The sequence below is a fragment of the Drosophila subobscura genome, chromosome O (assembly GCF_008121235.1).
Source record: "Drosophila subobscura isolate 14011-0131.10 chromosome O, UCBerk_Dsub_1.0, whole genome shotgun sequence".
NCBI classification, from domain to species: Eukaryota; Metazoa; Arthropoda; class Insecta; order Diptera; family Drosophilidae; genus Drosophila; species Drosophila subobscura.
This window is the reverse complement of record NC_048533.1, coordinates 15791409-15809312: the sequence shown is the minus strand read 5'-3', so window position 1 is coordinate 15809312 and position 17904 is coordinate 15791409. Positions and strand designations below refer to the sequence as shown.

At 49.2% G+C, this 17904-nt stretch overlaps 4 protein-coding genes across 16 annotated transcripts in view; 1 reads left to right on the top strand and 3 right to left on the bottom strand.

The window, feature by feature from the left end:
- The window catches only part of LOC117898322, a 24904-nt gene extending 11692 nt beyond the window's left edge, over nucleotides 1-13212 (bottom strand). The window contains exon 1 of the mRNA XM_034807641.1: nucleotides 13202-13212. The gene's annotated coding sequence lies outside the window, so the exon portion shown is untranslated. The remainder of the gene's footprint in view (nucleotides 1-13201) is intronic.
- Nucleotides 427-5572, bottom strand: LOC117898319 (protein slender lobes). Of its 2 annotated transcripts, XM_034807629.1 has the most exons (6): nucleotides 5272-5572; nucleotides 4951-5037; nucleotides 1854-4884; nucleotides 1592-1811; nucleotides 1301-1528; nucleotides 427-1235 (listed from the first exon to the last, which is right to left on the bottom strand). In XM_034807629.1, the coding sequence occupies exons 1-6, from the start codon at nucleotides 5306-5308 to the stop codon at nucleotides 774-776; spliced, it is 4065 nt and encodes a 1354-aa protein (XP_034663520.1). In that variant the 5' UTR covers nucleotides 5309-5572; the 3' UTR covers nucleotides 427-773. The 2 variants fall into 2 exon arrangements, with proteins under 2 accessions (XP_034663520.1, XP_034663518.1); XM_034807627.1 differs by having other exon boundaries at nucleotides 1592-4884.
- LOC117898324 (leukocyte receptor cluster member 1 homolog) lies at nucleotides 5765-7036 on the bottom strand. Its single transcript, XM_034807648.1, has 3 exons — nucleotides 6843-7036; nucleotides 6682-6781; nucleotides 5765-6625 (listed from the first exon to the last, which is right to left on the bottom strand). The coding sequence occupies exons 1-3, from the start codon at nucleotides 6863-6865 to the stop codon at nucleotides 5825-5827; spliced, it is 924 nt and encodes a 307-aa protein (XP_034663539.1). The 5' UTR covers nucleotides 6866-7036; the 3' UTR covers nucleotides 5765-5824.
- The window catches only part of LOC117898316 (solute carrier family 23 member 1-like), a 24366-nt gene continuing 14515 nt past the window's right edge, over nucleotides 8054-17904 (top strand). For 3 of the 12 annotated variants that reach the window (XM_034807606.1, XM_034807604.1, XM_034807602.1), the window contains exons 1-14: nucleotides 8056-8409; nucleotides 9279-9589; nucleotides 9650-10718; nucleotides 10778-11575; nucleotides 11633-12482; nucleotides 12551-12771; nucleotides 12837-13058; nucleotides 14011-14331; nucleotides 14433-14847; nucleotides 14911-15341; nucleotides 15413-15642; nucleotides 15707-17292; nucleotides 17361-17629; nucleotides 17685-17860. In XM_034807606.1, the coding sequence (XP_034663497.1) occupies nucleotides 8202-8409; nucleotides 9279-9589; nucleotides 9650-10718; nucleotides 10778-11575; nucleotides 11633-12482; nucleotides 12551-12771; nucleotides 12837-13058; nucleotides 14011-14331; nucleotides 14433-14847; nucleotides 14911-15341; nucleotides 15413-15642; nucleotides 15707-17292; nucleotides 17361-17629; nucleotides 17685-17860 (7107 nt within the window). In that variant the 5' untranslated portion in view covers nucleotides 8056-8201. Of the gene's footprint in view, nucleotides 8410-9278; nucleotides 9590-9649; nucleotides 10719-10777; nucleotides 11576-11632; nucleotides 12483-12550; nucleotides 12772-12836; nucleotides 13059-14010; nucleotides 14332-14432; nucleotides 14848-14910; nucleotides 15342-15412; nucleotides 15643-15706; nucleotides 17293-17360; nucleotides 17630-17684; nucleotides 17873-17904 lie in introns of all 12 variants that reach the window. The other 9 variants (XM_034807605.1, XM_034807603.1, XM_034807600.1 and 6 more) reach the window with 5 other exon arrangements.

Sequence of the window (17904 nt, the reverse complement as noted above, 5' to 3'; positions counted from 1 at the left end):
TTCTTTTCAAGACTTCCTTTAGTTGGAATGTTAACAAATTAATTTTAAAACTCATAAGGTCAACCAACAAAAATAGCATAAAACGATCAACACAGTCTTATGCTCGATTGTAGTACGCTATTACGAGGACGAAAATGCAATTTCAATGTTATATATTCAATGCTATTCACAGCTATACTGTTATCCTTTGAAGAATCAATTCCCCACAAGTGTGGCTTGTTTTTACCACTTATTTTTATTAGATTGCTTACAAAATAAGGTTCAAACTGAAAAGGTTGAGATATTTAGTCAATAGACATCGATACTTTTGTGCGATTAATGGTTTGAATTTGGCGGCCACTCAGTCACATTATTTTGAAAACCAATCCAGAGTATTGTTTTGGAAGAAATAAGTATTTTTGGTCATATATTTAACGTTTTGGAGGATTGTAATGTATAACAGGCGTATAATAATGTATTTGTGGTAGGTGAAAATTAATACAGAGTTTGTTTTCTTTTATGGCAAGGTGCACGGGGGCAGGTGCAAGTGGCCCAACTGCATTTACTTCGGGGAGATGCAAAACATAAATTGATTCCATCAATTAAACAAAGCACAGATAACGAATCCAATTGCATTGAAATTTCAAATAAAAAAAAAAAAAATTCAAAATAGAACGAAAAAAAGATGGTAAAGAAAACAAAAAAGAAAAAATGTGCCCTGCATGCCCTGCCGCCTGCCATTTCGTGTAATAATACTAGAGTCTAATGTTTAATGTCTAGTGTGAATGATGAGCTTATTTACGACCAAAAATTTGCTCCTTGAAGCGCAGCGCCGACAGCATGGCAGGATTCTCTGTGGCCACATGTCCCCCTCCTTTCGGCTGCTGCTTCTGCTGCTTGGACTTCTTGTGAGCGCCGCCGGCTGGGACGCGCACCTCGCGGAAATTACGATTTGGCGGCGGAGAGTTGGGCTCCTCGCGGAAATACTTTTGCTTGGGTGTGGCGGGCTCCACGCGCATAATGCCCGAGCGTGTCTTAATCAGCTCGATGCGCGGCTCTGGAGCATCGTCCATGGCAACGGTGACGTAGCCAGCGTTGGTCTTGATGCGGTTGACAACGGACGACTTGTGATGATTCTCCTCATCAGAACTCTTAACTGGCGACACCGGCTGCGACTTCTTCTTTATAATCTTCTTTGTCTTCATTTTAGCATCCAACGGCGGCTGCGGTGACAATTTGCGAACCAACGAACGAGGCTGTGGTGGGGGATTGGTAGATTAATGTCTGGAGGATAGGATATGCTTGGTGTCTCGATTCTTACCTCTTTGCTGGCCGCTGGCTGTGGGACCAACAAGTTTACGGCGTGACTGACTGCATGGCGAGCTGCCTGCAGACGCTTCACTTCCTTCTTGGGTTGCACTGGCTTGGGGACGTGGCCTGTGGAGGAGGAGACTGTGGCAGTGGTTGTCTGAGGCGCGACAACCGATGTGAGAACAGCCTCTGAAACAATTCGTTTTGGTTTCTTTTGTTTCTTGCCCGTTGCTATTTGCTGTTCAAAGTGTGGAAAATAATTAGTAATTAAACAAAGTGGAGACTGTGCTGAGGCACTCACCTGTTTCTTTTGCTCCAACTTGGCCTCGTTGGCTCTCTGGAGGATTAAGTCACAGAACTCCATGTAATGTTGAGCATTTTTCGACCATTTACCCAAAGGCTGCGCCTTCTCAGCTTCATTCTTTGATTGAACCATTTCTGGTTCCTCTTTTGGCGGGATATCCTCTGTGGCAGCAGCGAGTTCCTCATCGTTCTCTGGTTCCTTGGGCTGCCCCTCCGACTGTTCTTTCTGCTTATTGGGAGACTGGCAAGCCTCTTCGAGGCTGGCTGGCTCTTCAACGTGCAACTCCTCTTCCATTGATCCCGATGACTCATTGTGCGTATTTTTGGCACGTTTGTGCTCTTGACGAACTTCCATGACCTCCAGCTCCTCGGCTGCGCCTGAAAAACTCTTGGACAAGCGCTTGCGCTTAGACTGATGACTCTTGCGTTCGGCCAACATTTCGACAAAGGACTGAGAGGGGCAGAAGTCGTTGACCATGCCCCGTTCGCTGCGACGCTGCAGCTTGGGCTCCTTGGCGGCCATCTCCGGGCTGGGCATGTACAGCGATTGGCGGCGTGACTTCTGGAGCGGATTGAACATGGTTTCGAGATGTGTCAGGTCACTGGACGCCAGCTCGGCCAACACGGCTTCCTCATCGTTGACCTTTTGCTTCTGCTGACGCACAAAGGATGAGGATTTATTCTTTGAAGAAGACTCCGACGCGACCTGCTCTTCCTCAGCACCTTCCTCATCGTCTTCCTCGGAGTCTAACACTTCATAGACGCTCTGGTTGCCTATGTCTGCTTTTGGAGTCTCCCCGTTGTCCGATGCCTCATCGTCTGTGGAGTCCACCTCCATGGCAGTCATGTCCAAGCGTGGAGCGGTCTTGTTGAAGCACTCCGACTTGTTGATCTCGTTAAGGAAGAGTTGGCGCGAGTTCTCGAGCTCCGTCTCAGAGGTAGAGTAATGCTCCTGGCTGCCAATTAAGATCTGTGCAGCTTCGCTCAGTTTGCTGGCATTCGAGGAGCAATCGCTTTGATTCTTTGGCATCGCCAGCTGCTTCTCTTCCACTTCTGGATGTTCCTGCTCCGGCTTCTCCTTCTCCTCTTTTTCCTCCTCCTCTGGCTTATCCTCCGGCTGCTCGTCTTCGCTGGATTCCATTATGATGATGCGTGCACGTTGCTTCTTGACCTTGGGTGACTTCTCTTCGCTGTGCTCATCCTCTTCATCCTCGAGCTCATTGGAGGAGTAACGCAGCTCTCCAACTTCAGATGTATCCGACACAACAAAGGAATCGTTACCCTCGGACTGCTCATCGAAGGACTCATCGGTGTCTTGGCTGCCCACAGATTCGCCCTCATCGATAATCTCATTCTCCTCGAGTTCACGCCGCTCCGAGCTTGCCATGGAGTCACCAGACACGTAATCATCAGGCGCAACCTCCACTTCGTTGTCAACGTACTCGGACAAGAATTCAAAGTCTTCATATTCCTCATCGTCGCTGTTCATGCGAAGTACGCTGGAAATCTTCTTGGAGCGCTTGGGCTCTGACTTGGCCTTGTCCTTGTCCTTGTTCTCCGCCTTTAATGCTTCCTCTTTGCGTTCGGCCTCCACCTGGTCCCATGGCTTTAGGCAATCGATTCGTGCCGGAGCTGGCTTCAACATACTCATGGAAGCCTCTCGATCGTCCTTCGGTATGGGTGTGGAACTGTTGCGCGCCTTCAAAGCGGCTGCCTTCAGTGGGGTCTCTGCCTTCAATGGAGTATCCGCCTTCTGAAGTGTCTCTGTATCTGGCTTCAGAGTAGGAGTGTCCGCCTTGGCCATCATTTGCGATATATCCAACGTAAAGGCCGGTCTGCTCTTGCTACGAGCCGGAGTTTTAGGGAACTTAACCTTATCGGCTTCGGCGTCTGCAGAGTCGCTTTCGAAGCACACCGACTTCTTGGAATCCACGCTGTCCGATGTCAGCAGACGTGCCTTGATGCCAGGCGTTAGAGCTGGCAGCTGAACGTTGTCAATGATCTTCAAGCCATGGCTTAGACGGTGGCTGCCCAGTGGCGTCTCCTCCTGGCGCTCAGCTGCTGCCTCAATCACATCGGTGGTGGAGACCTCGATTGGCTCTGCATCTTTAAATGGAATTTCCTCCTCTTCATCGACTTCCATGGCCAGCTCCTTAAAGGCTGAATTGTTGTTCTTCTCCATTGGCTCTACATCGGGCGGCTGCTGGAGTTCCTCTCGCGGCTTATCTTCCATGAACAACTGCTTGGGGGCTAAAGGGCTGCTATCTAGAGGTTGTGGTTCTGGATCTGGAGAGGCTGGAGATTCAAAAACTTCGTCCTCAATGATGGATTTGGATGCCGCATTCTCGATGATTTTCTGCTCCAACTCGACCTCAGCATCCAACTCTTTGTCTTTTTGTGCCTCTCCGCTCTTGAGCAGTTCAGATGGAATTTCGATTGTTTCTATATCTTCAGACACTTTCTCCAATAAATCTACACTTTCACGTCTCTCGGGGCTCTTAGTAGGAGTTTTAGTCTGAGCCTCCGCTTCCATGTTGGCGTTGGCTTCAGCCTTTGCCATTTCCACAGCAAGTGACTCAATCTGCGTCTCGGATTTCTCAGCAGCCTGCTTGTCTTCAGCCTTTGCCATTTCCACAGCAAGTGACTCGACCTGTGCTTCCATTTTCTGGGGAGAGCTGCTGCTGCTGGTTTCCTCCCTCACCTCTTTCACTTGCAACTCCGTTGAAGGGCTTTTTGGCACCACTGAGGCAAGCGATTTGTTGAGAGCTTCTGTCACAGTCGACGCCGAAAGATTCTCGACCCTAACTGCCAGCCTCGTTCGGCCGCCGGTCGATTGTTTATTTTTGTTAGCTATCGGCACAGCCGGCTGCTCTTCAGCCGAAATGCTGGCATCAGGTTGCAGTGGCTGCTGCTGCTGCTGTTCCGACACCGGCAGTGGCGTGTTGTTGGCTGAACGATAAGCAGCTGGAGGGGTCTGGGACATGGAACGCGTGACGCGTCTCTCGCCTGTTGGCGAGCCCAGCACCGGTGCGGGGCTCGGGTTGTTTGATGGTTTGTCATTATCATCGGGCTCCAGCTCCTCCACAGTCTCCTCTTTTAGTGGCTGCTGCTGGCGCACAGCTCTGGTCGTCTTTGCCGGTGTGCGTGCAGCGCGCTTGACGGACGCTGGAGTGGTCGGCTCTGGGGTTTCACCGCGTACCACCGATGCGCGTGTGGTACGGGTGGGAGTACGCAGCAATTCTGTGGCCGAATTCAAACGGGTTCGGCGTGTGGGGCGAGGCGAGGCCGTGCCTGGAAATGGCGAGAACACGAGGATGTCTAGGCTACAGCAAATGACAATAAACAATAATTGCTTACCGCGTTCGGATGCCGTGTCCAGCAGCGGTGTTCCGGGGCGGCTGTCGGTGTCCAGAGCAGACAGGCGGCGTGTGCGTGCCCGTGTGACTAGAGGGAAAGGATTTCAAAGTACTATAAGTGGGACAGTGTGCCAAAGAAGGGGGCAACCACATGTCCATGTGGACCTGCAATTATCTGCTACGAAAATGGCGACCGACTCTTGTTGAGACGGCTGCCCGTGCCGGTCCCGTTGCTTTAAACCATATCAAACGGTATCGGCGTTTCCCTTGACTATCTGATTAGCAATCAGAATTCTGTATTGTACCGCATGTTACCACTTACCTCGCACTCCCTCTGTGTTCTCTGTATTCTCATCCATTGTGCTGCTGCGGTTTAGTTGAAACAATCAGTTGAAAGGCTGCACTATTTGCAATTTATACGAACAAAATCTAACAAAAACGATGACGCGGGGACGCTGAATTTCACATGTGCCGACTGTGGTAATTTTACAACACTGAGCGCGGTTCAGCATTTCGATAGTGTAGCCATGCTGTGGCCGTTAAATTTGAAACGCAATTCAAATAAACAATACGTTTACCATGCAGGTGAACAATTTTAGAGGCCTAAGGCCACTGAGCGATGGTCGCTCACCTGTCACCTGCTTTCAACACAGGCCCTGCTCTGATATTATTTTAGATCTCAACTTGCGGTATTGGAAATTTATTATAACCAAATTTATCGGAGATTTTTTACGTTTTTCAACACCAATTCATTTACGCGAAGACAGTTACTTTCAAAACATTTTATAGCGTTTTTAAATGTATTTTTACAATAAAAATCGAATCTACTTCGTTGCTGCTGCGTATAGAAATAACATTGTTCTATAAGTGATTTGTTACATTGAAGGCATATTTTGCTTGGCCAACTCTGGATTAAATTGACTATTGTACTTCTGAACAACCTTTGGAGTTGCCGCCGGCGTGCTGGCAGGCACGGGCACTGCAGCTTCCTGTGGTGCAAACAAGGCCTCGGATCGTTGACGCTCAACAGATTCTCGACGCAGTCGCTCCTTGCGCAGCATCTCCAGCTTCTCCCGCTTCTGCCGCGCAGCTGTCACTGAAAATTCTTCCGACTCCTTTCCTTTTTTACTGTGTTTACACTTCTTGCTGCTTTTTTTGTGCCCTTTCTTGTGCTTCTTCCATTTGTGTGCGGAATGTGTTGGAGATGGTTCTGGCGCAGAAGGATCCGGTGACGGAGTTAGTTTCCTTTTGCGGACGCCTTTCGGCACCTTCTTCTCCGGTGGAAGTAGAGCATTTATGAGTGTAAGCGGGTCGTGGGAGAGCTTCTGCTGGAGATGAGTTTCAATGGCATTGAGGTCTCCGGCCTCAGGCCGCTTGGGTGCCACCTCGTACCAACTGTGCGTTTTCAGTGCTTCGTTCGTGTCTTGGCCCAGATAGGTGAGGTATCCAATTTGTTTCTCATACTTCTCTTGCTCCTCCTTTTGCTCCTTTTCCAGATCCTTGTTTGTGGTCTTAACGTGCGTCTTGTAGTCCGCAAACAGATCCACACCCCTCGATTCGATTGCAGTGGTAGCGGTGGGGGAGGTGTCAGCTGCATCTTCGGCCCGGGCAGGAACTCTGGCCTTCTCCGGGAGGCCCGATTGACGGCGCAGGAAATTAATGCGTGCCTCGCTCTCCTAAATGATCAAATGATTGAGTTTATTTGGAAAATGCCATGTAAACGACTACTTACAGCTAATTCAAGTTTTTCCTGGCGCTTGCGATTATCTGCTTCTGCGGCGGCTTCATCCCGGCGCACGCGGGCAATGTTGTCCTTGGTGCGCACATGCCAGCTATGAAAAACATTCCAATTAGGTAAGTCAATAGTTACATTTGTTAACTAGCTCAGCTCACCGTTTCTTTGGTAAAATATTCATATTTTGTTATCTCGCTCCTCCTCTTGAGTAGCCTTCGAAAAGGTAGAAATTGTCAAGCTGAAGTTGCTTTAATTTAATGTTGCGATAGAGCGAGTGCACAAGCAAATCTTCTTTTTCAAATAAAAACAAATTTAGATTTGCAAATGAAAATATTTACAATATACTTTCATAGAGATGGGCAACTATAGAGTCGTCATCGATACTATCGCAAGCATCAGTAAACACAGTGATGTGCCAGTTCATGCAAGGAACCGCATTCGTTTGCATTTCGAGCACCCATGGGGCTCTGTAACTAGTTCACTAGGATAACAGGGATAAGCTTCTTCACAAAGTCATAATATTCGAAACAACTCGAATTAAAAGGATATGTGACTCAAAAGACAACAATCAGCCATAGATCTCATAGAGCTGTAGGAACCCGTCAGATGGATCGGAACGAAACGGAACATGAAATAGCAGGCGCAGTAAATTACTGAATCACTCTATTTATTATTTTAGAATCATTTCACAACACATCTTCCGACTTCGAATTGCGATTTGTGTGACAATTCACAGGTGCAAAGCTAATGGCACTCATCTGTACCATAAAATATTTGATATGGTTCTGTAAATCGAGGAATGTGAGTACGGTATATTTTTAAAATGAGGAGGCATATTTTGGGATATTTTATTGATGGTTCCGCTGGAAACTAGGGCTGGGAAAACATCGATAGTGGCCACAATCGATAGTGGAAATAGTGTGGGTATCTTACATTACTCTTGTAACAATAGCTATCTGATTAGGACTGGAGATAGTTCCTCATCTGTTGTTGCAGAGCTTGTAGGTATATTAACAGCAGTAAAGATATCTAATATAAAAAGATACAGTAAAACTGTAATTCTCTGTGATAGTCAAGGAAAGGAAGAACATCGGAAGTCATCTTGAGGAGCAACCTTCTGTTGTTCCTACTTCTGTTGCCTATGCACTTATACCTACACTTACATATTAATCCATGAAATTAAACCGCACTACATTTTATAATTTGTTAAACTCTTACAAACGACCACATTTCTTAACTAAGCATTATATTGTTTAAATTATAGAACATTTCCAATGCAACACCTTGCATGCCCTCATCAACAACCATCGATAGCAACACTCATCAACAAATATCGACAACAACACCGAACATACCCTTTTCAAGAAAGTATCGACAGCCCCATCATCGAACACAGCAGCAGATTTGGTCCGAGCAAAAGTAATTGTGAAAAATTCCAAAGTTGAAACCAGAAAAAAATAAACCCAAAGTGCGTGGCCAACAGCGGTTGCTCGCGTGCCAACAGTTACAGCAACAGCATGGCCACCGAGCAGCGTGTTCTAAAGCAGGACGGGTACTTGGATGTGGGCGACAATAGCGGAGCACCCGCTCGTCCCTTCGAGATGCGCAACATCGTCTACCATCCGCAATTGAATGTGCTGCTGTTGTTCGGCTGCAATAATGTTGTGAAGGTTCTGGATGTCAATTCTGGAGTTGTATTGCAGACCTATAAATTGAGTACAAATGGTAAGCAGTAGCAAAGAAAATAAAATTGCGCTACACATACCACACACTAACACCCGTACACGCACACAACAAACACGCAGAAATACAAATGTCATTACAGTGCACACTTGCAAATCAGAACTAACACGCACATACACACATACATGGGGGTAATTTTGCAAGAAATGTTTTTCTTCCGTCAATTAAAACTTCAGAGAAGTGCATTAAACTCTCTAAAATGTTGTCGTTTACATTCCTGGCGTTGGTTTGACGCCAACGAGCGACCACCGTAGTGCATTTAGTAATTGCTTTGCACTTGCCCGTCTGTCTGTGCGTGTACATTTCTGTGTGTGTACGCGTGTGGCATACATTTTTTATGCACTTGAGGCGAGAAGTCCCCCAATTGTAATTTGTCGAACCTTAACATTCCCTTAAGATTTGCTCAATTCCTAATCTGATATTTGCCACGCCTTACGCACAGACATGCCTCAGCATAATTTTTTGTATACTTTGAGTCTCCTCTTTCCCTATCGCAAAATGTTTATAGTTGCCATTTGTGTCCGGCAGAAAGCAGCATGGGCATTGTTTTTGTTTAGCTTCTATTACGCAGTTACTGCACACTCACAGACACACACACACACATCGAACCGACCCCCTCACTCACAGTTCCACTAGCCGGTGGCATCGAATAAAACAATGTCGCTGTTTGCTCTATGCTTTATTAGTCACTTGCAATTTCCCCTCTATGGCGAAATCGAAGATGCTGACTGCGCATGGTGCAGTAATAGTGGTACGGGGGTGGGGTAGGTGTTGTGTCAAGTGCAGCATGTTGATTCTAATGTTGATTCGGTTTATATTTCTATTTCCGTTTCCGTTACTTTTTCCGATAGGCGAGAGCGTCGTTCATGGTCGTTACATGCCCTTGCAAGATAAAATCTTGTTCTGGGATGGCCACAATGTGGGCTTGCGCGGCGACTACAACGGCGTACTGCTACTGGATACCATATTGCAGGCGCCAATTGGCCAGAACGACGACTACATTAAGCTGGAGATCATATTGTCCGAGGCGATCATCTTTCAGCACTGCATAAACGAATTGGAGAGCGAGGGTCTCGAGTGTCCCTGCGACATAAGCAACGAGCTTACCCAGAAGATAAACAAAGCCCAACTAAATGCCAAGAAGGGCATCAAGGCTCAGCGGGTAAGATTGATCACGCACTTTCCTTCATTCAGACTTTCACTCACACTTTTGACTTTGCAGTGGAATACAATATGCCTGGAGGTGCCCTATTCCAGCATGAAGCTGGTGGCCAACAACGTGGTCATCCTGCTGAAGCGTCTGGAGCGTCACATTCCAGTGCTGGCCATAGCATCCGCCATCAATGAGCGCCTCACAGACATGATGATGGGGTCGCGTGTGCCCGATTTTGGCTGGAATTTTAGCAACTTCAAGCGCGTGCTCATGCACTCTGAGGCCGTGCGACGCCAGACATTCGAGAAGTGGCCCCACATGGACTACAAGTGGGCGCTGCCAGATCAAATGGCACAGGCCGGCTTCTACCATCAGCCGTCGTCCTCTGGCGAGGATCGTGCCATGTGCTTTACGTGCAATGTCTGCCTGGTTTGCTGGGAGAAGACCGACGAGCCCTGGAGCGAGCATGAGCGTCATTCGCCCATCTGTCCGTTTGTCAAGGGCGAGTATACGCAGAATGTACCCCTGTCCATCACGTATGCCACCAGTCCGGCCCTGTCGGCGCCAGGCCTCGGCTTCGACATCATCTCCAACAGCGACTATGCCAATGTGCTGTGCACCAGCTGCTCGCAGACGGGCGAGCTGAGCGTCTGGAGCATCGAGCGCCATCTGAGGCTAATGTACAGCTTCCACGTGCCGACCTTGCTCAAGGATGTGTTCGAGGAGAGCTTCGAGTGGGCCCGCGTGACGGCCATCTGCGTTCTGCCCAATGCCCGAGCACGCACCAAGGTCAACTACGTCTATTCCGCTGCCAACTATGGAGGCTCTGGCAGCGGCAGTGGTGGCGGCAGTTCACATGCTGGCTCCAATCAGACCAGCGGCAAATTTGGCAGCGTTAATGCCCAGCACATAACCTCCACATCAACGCTGCGCGCAGGCGTGGTGGGATCCAAGATTGTGCTGGGCGTCAGTGTGCGCCAGAGCAGCGGCGAGGTGGCCCTACGCATGGTGGTGCTGAATATTGTGGAGGTGGATCGCCAGAGTGAGACATCGGCCAGCGTGAGCAACGACAGTGGCAGCGTCTCGAGCGTTGGGGGAAATCTCAAGAAAACCTCGTCACAGATCGGCACAAGTACCAGTGAGTATTATAAATATGTTTATGGGTTGCAGAAACAAATAACATTTTTCGTTTTACAGCATCTTCGAGCGAAGCCAATGGCGGCGGTTGTGGAATGGTTACCCAAGTGAATCTCGAGTCGAAGGACGATGACAACAAGGCAATGACGCCGTATGAGAAATTTGCCGATGGCTTTGACAGTAATGGCTTTGTGTCCGCTTTGATGACGTACAACAAGAACAACGGTGCCAGCCAGCATGCGGACGATGCCTCTGTGTTGTATGACTTTGATCTGTGCACGTTGTCGCAGATATTGGACCATAATCTGGAGGATCCACTGGGCGGTCTGATGGTCACCTCGAATACCGTCAATGTGGGCAGTATTCCCGCCATGGGCAACGACATGGACAAACTTGTCGACGATGCCGAGATGACACATCAGAATATTAACAACAACAACAACAACAATAATAATAATAACAACAACAACGATGGCAACTCCTTGGGCGGCAGCACAAACAACAACAATAACAACAATAATAATAATAATATAATGTTAAACGGAAGCAACAGCAGCAGCGACAAGTTGGCGGCCAGCGAGGAGATCGACTGTGTGGTGGAGAGCTGGACCAGCGTGAAGCGTATGAATGCCCTGGATGGGGGGGCGGTAAGCGGCGAGAACGGTGCCGTGCCCAGTGCGGCCCAAGAGATTGTGGAGATAGCCGAGATAATGCCATCAACTCCGAAATGCAATCAGCTGCTGGTTAAATTGCTGCGCACCAAGGCACCAGAAACGGAGGGCAGTAAGATCATCATGGCCACCGTGGCCAAGGAGGATGAGGAGGAGGAACAGGAGGCAGATGAATGCATGGATACGGGTAAGTTGCCATTGCAAACTGAATCAGTTTCATACTAAATTCTGTACCCTTCCCTAGACAACAATGCCGAGTGCAGTGTGGCTGCTCAGCTTTTACTCTTCGACTACGATGACACGCAGATATCGCACGACTATACCCTAGCCATGACCTTCAGCCGGGCCAAGTGCCCCAAGCAGCTGTGCGTTCTGCCCCACTTCAACACCTCACCGGAGCACAAGGAGATGGGCGCCATTTGTGTGGTGTGTGCCGATGGCAGCGTTGAAATATATTCGCTAGCCGACTTCCAGACCACCACCGTCATCGAACAGGAGGGGGAACACTTTGAGTCTGTCGTCTACTGCCGCAACATGGACAGACTCTGCTGTTGCTCCCGCCAAGGCGGTTTGCTCTTCTACTCGTTAAATGAGGGCGACAACGATTCCGGAGATGAGCTGCTCGAGCTGGAGGATGAGTGCGGCACTACCCTAACGCAGACAACGCAGGCAGGGGAGCTGAGTGTCACAGACGGCACTGGTCGCACCATGGCGGTGGGTCACGAGCAGGATGGCAGGCTGTTGACAGCGAATGATAGCATAAGTGTTGATGTGGGCACTGAGGGCACGGGGGCCTCCACATCAGGAGCAGCCGCCACACACCAAACGGTTCAGACATCGCCGTCGGCTCAGTCGATGGGCTCGAGCAATGCCAATTTCCTGGCCTACAAAACCACCGATCTGACGCTCGATGACCTACGAATGTTCCATGCCCTTACACAGTTCGATGACAAGCTGACGCTCTACTCTGCCGAAGTGCCCAGCTGCTGGAATGATCTAGGTCAAGTGCAAAAGCAGCGCAAGCAATCGCAGAACATGCGACATGGCGGCGATGAGCGTGACTACACTCGCACTTGGCGCCTGCACAACGATGCGTAAGTCCTTTAAGAATTAACACACTTGGAACACTAAATGATATGTTTTTGCTCTGTTTACTCTTTAGTACCACGTGGGATGAGCATATCATTGAACTGAATTTGGCACAGCCCGTATCCCTGGGTCACATTGATCTGAAGTTTACGGTTTACCAGCAATGCTCCAATCCGGCTGCCATACAAGTCACCCTGCTCAAGCAGAATACCAATGGCTTTGGCTATCGCATGAAGGGACCCCATGCCAGCTACAAGCCGAACGTCATTGACGACAACATTGATCTCTCCTACAGTATGTGTACAGAACTCTCTCTTCCCTCAGCCCATCTCTGACAGTCTTACTTTTTGATTTTTCAGTTGCCAATGAAAATCCCGTACTCAGCGAGGAATATCTACTGGCGCACAACGCAGAGGTACTGGCCGGTCCCATCGAGCTATCGTCCTGCATTGATGTGTGCGATCAAGGAGGCACTGCCACGCTGACCTCACCGAAGTTATTCAAAACTCGTACACGCAACTTTTTGCTGCATATCAAGACGGTGACTGATCCATCGAAAGAGGGACAGACCAAGACAAGGGGTAGGTACCACTGAACGATTAGTAGATCAAACCAAAGCATCTCCTTGTATTATCTGTATAGATTTTGTTGTAGTTTTTGTGGGCCCCGTGGCTTTTTATACCCGGTACTCGAAGAGTAAATAGGGTATATTGTATTTGTGCACATAACGGTTGTATGTAACGCACAGAAGGAAACGTTTCCGACCCCATAAAGTATATATATTCTTGATCAGCATCAATAGCCGAGTCTCTGTCTGTCTGTCTGTCTGTCCGTCTGTCCGTCTGTCCGTCTGTCCGTCTGTCCGTCTGTCCGTCCTGATGAGCGCCTAGTACTCAGAGACTATAAGAGCTAGAGCCACCAAATTTTGCATCCAGACTTCTGTATGCTCACACTGTTACAAGTGTATTTCAAAATGAGCCACGCCCCTTCCGCCTCCGCAAAGGGCGAAAACCTCCCAAATCTACAATTTTGAAGATAGCAGAAAACTAAAAACGCCATTCCGTAGGGAATGACCATATCTATCAGATCACCAAATTGGGATACGATTGGACCATTATTATAGCCACAATGAAGAAATTAATTTGCAGTAGCCAAACCCACCCCGTCCCGCAGCATTCACACTCTGCTTCGCGCTGTTTATGGCCTGGCCCCTGACACGTCACTGCCTCTGCCTCTGCCGCTGCCTCTGCCGCTTCCTCTGCCGCTGACTCTGCCGCGACTCTGCAGTGTGTGTCTATAGGGGAGGGTGGCGAGCTAAAGGAGCGTGTTGGCGTGAGTAGTGTTGTTGATGTAGATGACAGATGAAGAAAAAATGTAAAATTTGACAAATAACCGCTAAGTTGCAGATGTAGTACTGAGTGCCGGGTATAAAAGTTGTGACGCGTAAGAAGCGTCTCACACGTCCCTTCTCGTTTATTTCTTGTGTGTTTTTTTTTTTACTTTTTAAGCTTTGCTTTTGCAAAATTTTTACAGCATCCCCCTCGAGACGGCACAAGCGCCGGCCGCATTATATAGAGGTGTTGGTTAGTCAAGATAAATCGAATATGCACTCGAATCCGAATTTTCCTACCTTTCCGAGTAATGGGAGTGCACACTTAGACAAGCAAAAATCTCAGAAAGCTCATAACAAAAAACACCAATTCAAGAAACTCTTTAAAGATGGCTTTACCCTCGTAAATTTGGACATGTCAAAAGTAAAATTAGGCAAAGTAGCAATGCAAACATTACCAGAGCTCCTGCCCGCTACAGATGGTCCGTCTCCTACTCCGTTCGCTGGGGGACTGAGTAGGGAAGGTATTTGCACGTTCTCATTCAAAATCATTAAAAAATCTCTTGTTGCTCATACAACAAATACTTATCCATAACTTTCTTTCCACTCTCCATCTCTCTCGTAGGCTGCGACTGGCTGCATGAGATCTCCATTAGTGTGAGGGCTGTCAAGTCGCAGAGCCGCATCAACAATTCGAGGATGCAGCGCATTGCCATGCTGGAGAGCAATGTCCTTATGGAGCAGCTGCTACGCATTGCCAGCGATTCGGGATCCACGCCGCTGACCAAAAACTTGGCCCTCGACATTCTCAATTGGATATGCTTCATTCGCCTGAACCGTTTCCGTTCGCCGAAATCCGAGCGGCTAAAGGATCAGATTAACAAGCAGACGGCAGCCAATATTCCCGATCTGCTGGCCCAGCAGTTCGAGTGCATTTCCCTGGCCGAGAAGCATATTGAGCAGTTGATGCGCAACTGCATCATCTACAGCGAGCGTAGCACGGCCCACAAGTGCTCCAAGCTGATAATAATGCTTACAGAGTAAGTATTTACCCAGACTAAATCACAATAATTCTGACCTTTTCTGTTTCTGTATCTGTATAGGGGCGTGACCAATCTGCCCACGGAGCTGCAACTCGTCACCACGCTGGACTATGCCATTAAGGAGGCTATCACAAACACCTTCCATGAGCTGCCTCGCGCACACACCGGCAGTGTTGTGCGCTGGTACACGATGCTCACGTGCGCCACATCTACGGCCGAGTCAAACAACAGCATATCGGAGCAGGCCATCAATTTGCTCAAGGAAATTGCCGGCGAAATAGACAAGCGCTGGGATCCCTGCTGCGCCTTGCTAAGCACACGCTTTGGTCTCTATGGCTTCCCATTTGAGCCAGAGATATTTGATTTTGATTTCCCCAATCTCAATCGCCATGGCGCCAGCTCCTCCGTGGGATCCCTGACGAATGTGATACGCAGCAATTCGACAATTCTGCCCGTGACGGCACTGGACATCAAGCGTTTGAGTTCAATTGGTATGTTGCGACGACAATTGATTCTGATTTTTGAGCTGAGGTGAGTCTTAATATTTCCAAATCCATTGTAGATGGCGTGGACTTCCGCACGTTTCCCTATCTGATACGAGGCAAGAGCATTAGCAATCAGCTGCGCGGCCTTCTGGAAGTGGTCCAATTGCATTTTAATTGTGTGCAAACATCGGAGGCCACTCGCATCGACAACTTCGACAGTGTGGGTGGGACAGCGGCCGCTAGTCTAGTGATTGAGGATGTGCTGATACCCAAGCTGTTGGTGGCCAAGGACAAGAATGACGATGTGGTAAGACATTATTCACATAACTTCTGTCACATGAAATATGTTTAATGCTTCTATTCCTTATTAGTTGAACGATCTGGTCAACGATGTGGAGTCTATGGTGGAGGAAATCACGGACAAGGAGGGGAAGATCGATTTTGATTCGTTTGGCTTGGTCAATGGCTTCAAAGACAAGTCTGTCTCTTCGCTCACCGACCTGGAGCATGCCCTCAAGGAGGAGGTTAAGAACGAGAAGGCTGACATTATGGACAAGGTGAAGCTGTCTCAGTTTCTCCACCCACTCTCCCTGTTCGATAACTACATTCTCAAGAAGCATCAGCATGCCATGGATGCTTCGAGCAAGCTGGATAACTGGGAAATGACTCCGACATGCAAAGCTCAGTTGGCTTTGGAGACCTTGAAGCCGTTTGGTGGGATGTTGCCTATACAGTCAGTGACTCAGGCGGCAGCAGCAGCAGTGACACCAGCAGCAACACCACCACAGCAGGCCGGAGTCGGAACAGGGGGAGCTGGCGACAGCACTGTCGTTCTCGATGATGCTGCCGAATGCGAAAAGATTATGGAAAATCTAAGCGCAAATCCGTGCCAGCCGATCGCCTGGCACAAACTGATCACGCCGCCGCCCAAACAAATGATCATCATCGATCGCATGCACTCTGGCGCAAGGCGGTTTGTGGTGCTGGACTTTGGCCAGCACATCCTGCTCACAGATGTAGTGATACCCTCCTGCGACGAGCTCACGTCCCTGACCATCGACATCTGGTGCTTTGACGAGGAGACAGATTGCACGCGTCTCGTCCAGGTGGCGGATATCCAGACCAAGACTTTGGTGCTAAGCGATATACAGCCGCCGCCGATCTGTCGCTTCATGAAGGTGACGATCATTGGGCGCATCGGGATGTCGTCCACCAAGTGCAAGGTGCCGTTGGGCCGATTCTTTGGCCATCCCGTTGTGCTCGAGCACGACGGCTATGGTGATCAGTTGATGCGCTTCATCAAGCAGCCCACGCAAAATCTGCAGGCGCAGCTCAAGTCGCTGAATGCTCTCTACGAGGATGTGCACTGTCGCTACAGCTTGGCCAGCTCGAAGCTGATGGATGTCCTCGCGCCCATGCGCCACAGCGAGCTCTCCAACGTGGCCCATCTGCAGGCGTTCATTAACAAGCAGCGCGACGAGGAGCTTGGTCATGTGGACAACAGCAACAAGGTTGTGTCCCTCTACGACGAGTGCATGCTGCTCCAGTATCAGATCAATGTAATCAGGAATGTGGTGCTGCGTCTGGAGCGAGCCGTCAACCCCCATGTGGTGTGCACACCACCTCCCAGAACGGGTCCGCTCACAGAGGAAACGCTGCGCGCCGCCTCGCAGGACAAACTTCGTGTCCTTAGCCTCACCTTGGTGGAGGTGCTGCTGCACTTCTCCATCGAGTATGGCATCAAGAACATCCTGCCCGTCTATCAGCGCTTCAATGCGGCCACAGCCAAGGCTCTGTTCAATTCGCTGGTGGTCTATGGCGATGCCCAGCTGCAGCTGGCCACCTGCTCCCTTCTGGTTGTCATGTGCTGCTTCCAGCCATGGTGGGGCGACTTCCTGGCCGACACCTTTTGCAGCCTGTTTTCGGCACAGAACTGCAAGGCCTTTCCCCAGGATCGGTTAGTACTAAAGCCCTAAATCCCTTCATTCCGATTCTTTAGACCTAACTCTTCTTCTTGTTATACAGCATATTCTTCCTGCTGACGTATCTGGGACGCCGCAGCATTGCCATGGGTGCCTGTCGTTCGATTGTGATTGATGCCGTGCTCAAGACACTCTTAAAGCTGCTGGCTCCCATTTCGCCGCATTACAAATTCCAGTCGGAGCAGCCGAGCACCTCGGCCAGTGCCTCAGAGCGTAGCGCCACCATGGGCAGCACATCGGATCTGCAGCTGATCACTTGGCTGCTCCTCTTCCTCTCTGTGTGCCTGGACGACAATGAGCGCAAGGATAAATGTGAGTGCTGCAAACAGAAACAGTCCCAGAACACTAATTAATCTGATTTTTGCAGCTGCCGCTCGATGGGATTTCATGAGCTGCGAAAGCGACTTCACCAAGTCAAGGCCCAGCAATGTGCCAAATAGCAAACAGTTGCGCTGCTTCAAGAAGCGCATTATCCAACAGAGCAAGTACTCTGTTCAGCCCTACACAGATTGGGGCAAGAAGATATACATGATCCAAAATGAGGTAATGACAAATGCAAGAAGCTACGTAAGCTGGTTGAGAGGAAG

Coding starts and splice junctions, on each gene's coding strand:
- LOC117898319 (XM_034807627.1), bottom strand. CDS start 5,308: ATGGATGAGAATACAGAGAACACAGAGGGAGTGCGAG. Junction 4,885..4,950: donor GGACACGGCATCCGAACGCG/GTAAGCAATTAT, acceptor CGCCATTTCCAG/GCACGGCCTCGCCTCGCCCC. Junction 1,236..1,300: donor AGCCAGCGGCCAGCAAAGAG/GTAAGAATCGAG, acceptor CCCCCACCACAG/CCTCGTTCGTTGGTTCGCAA.
- LOC117898324 (XM_034807648.1), bottom strand. CDS start 6,865: ATGAATATTTTACCAAAGAAACG. Junction 6,782..6,842: donor AATATTTTACCAAAGAAACG/GTGAGCTGAGCT, acceptor TGTTTTTCATAG/CTGGCATGTGCGCACCAAGG. Junction 6,626..6,681: donor AGGAAAAACTTGAATTAGCT/GTAAGTAGTCGT, acceptor TTGATCATTTAG/GAGAGCGAGGCACGCATTAA.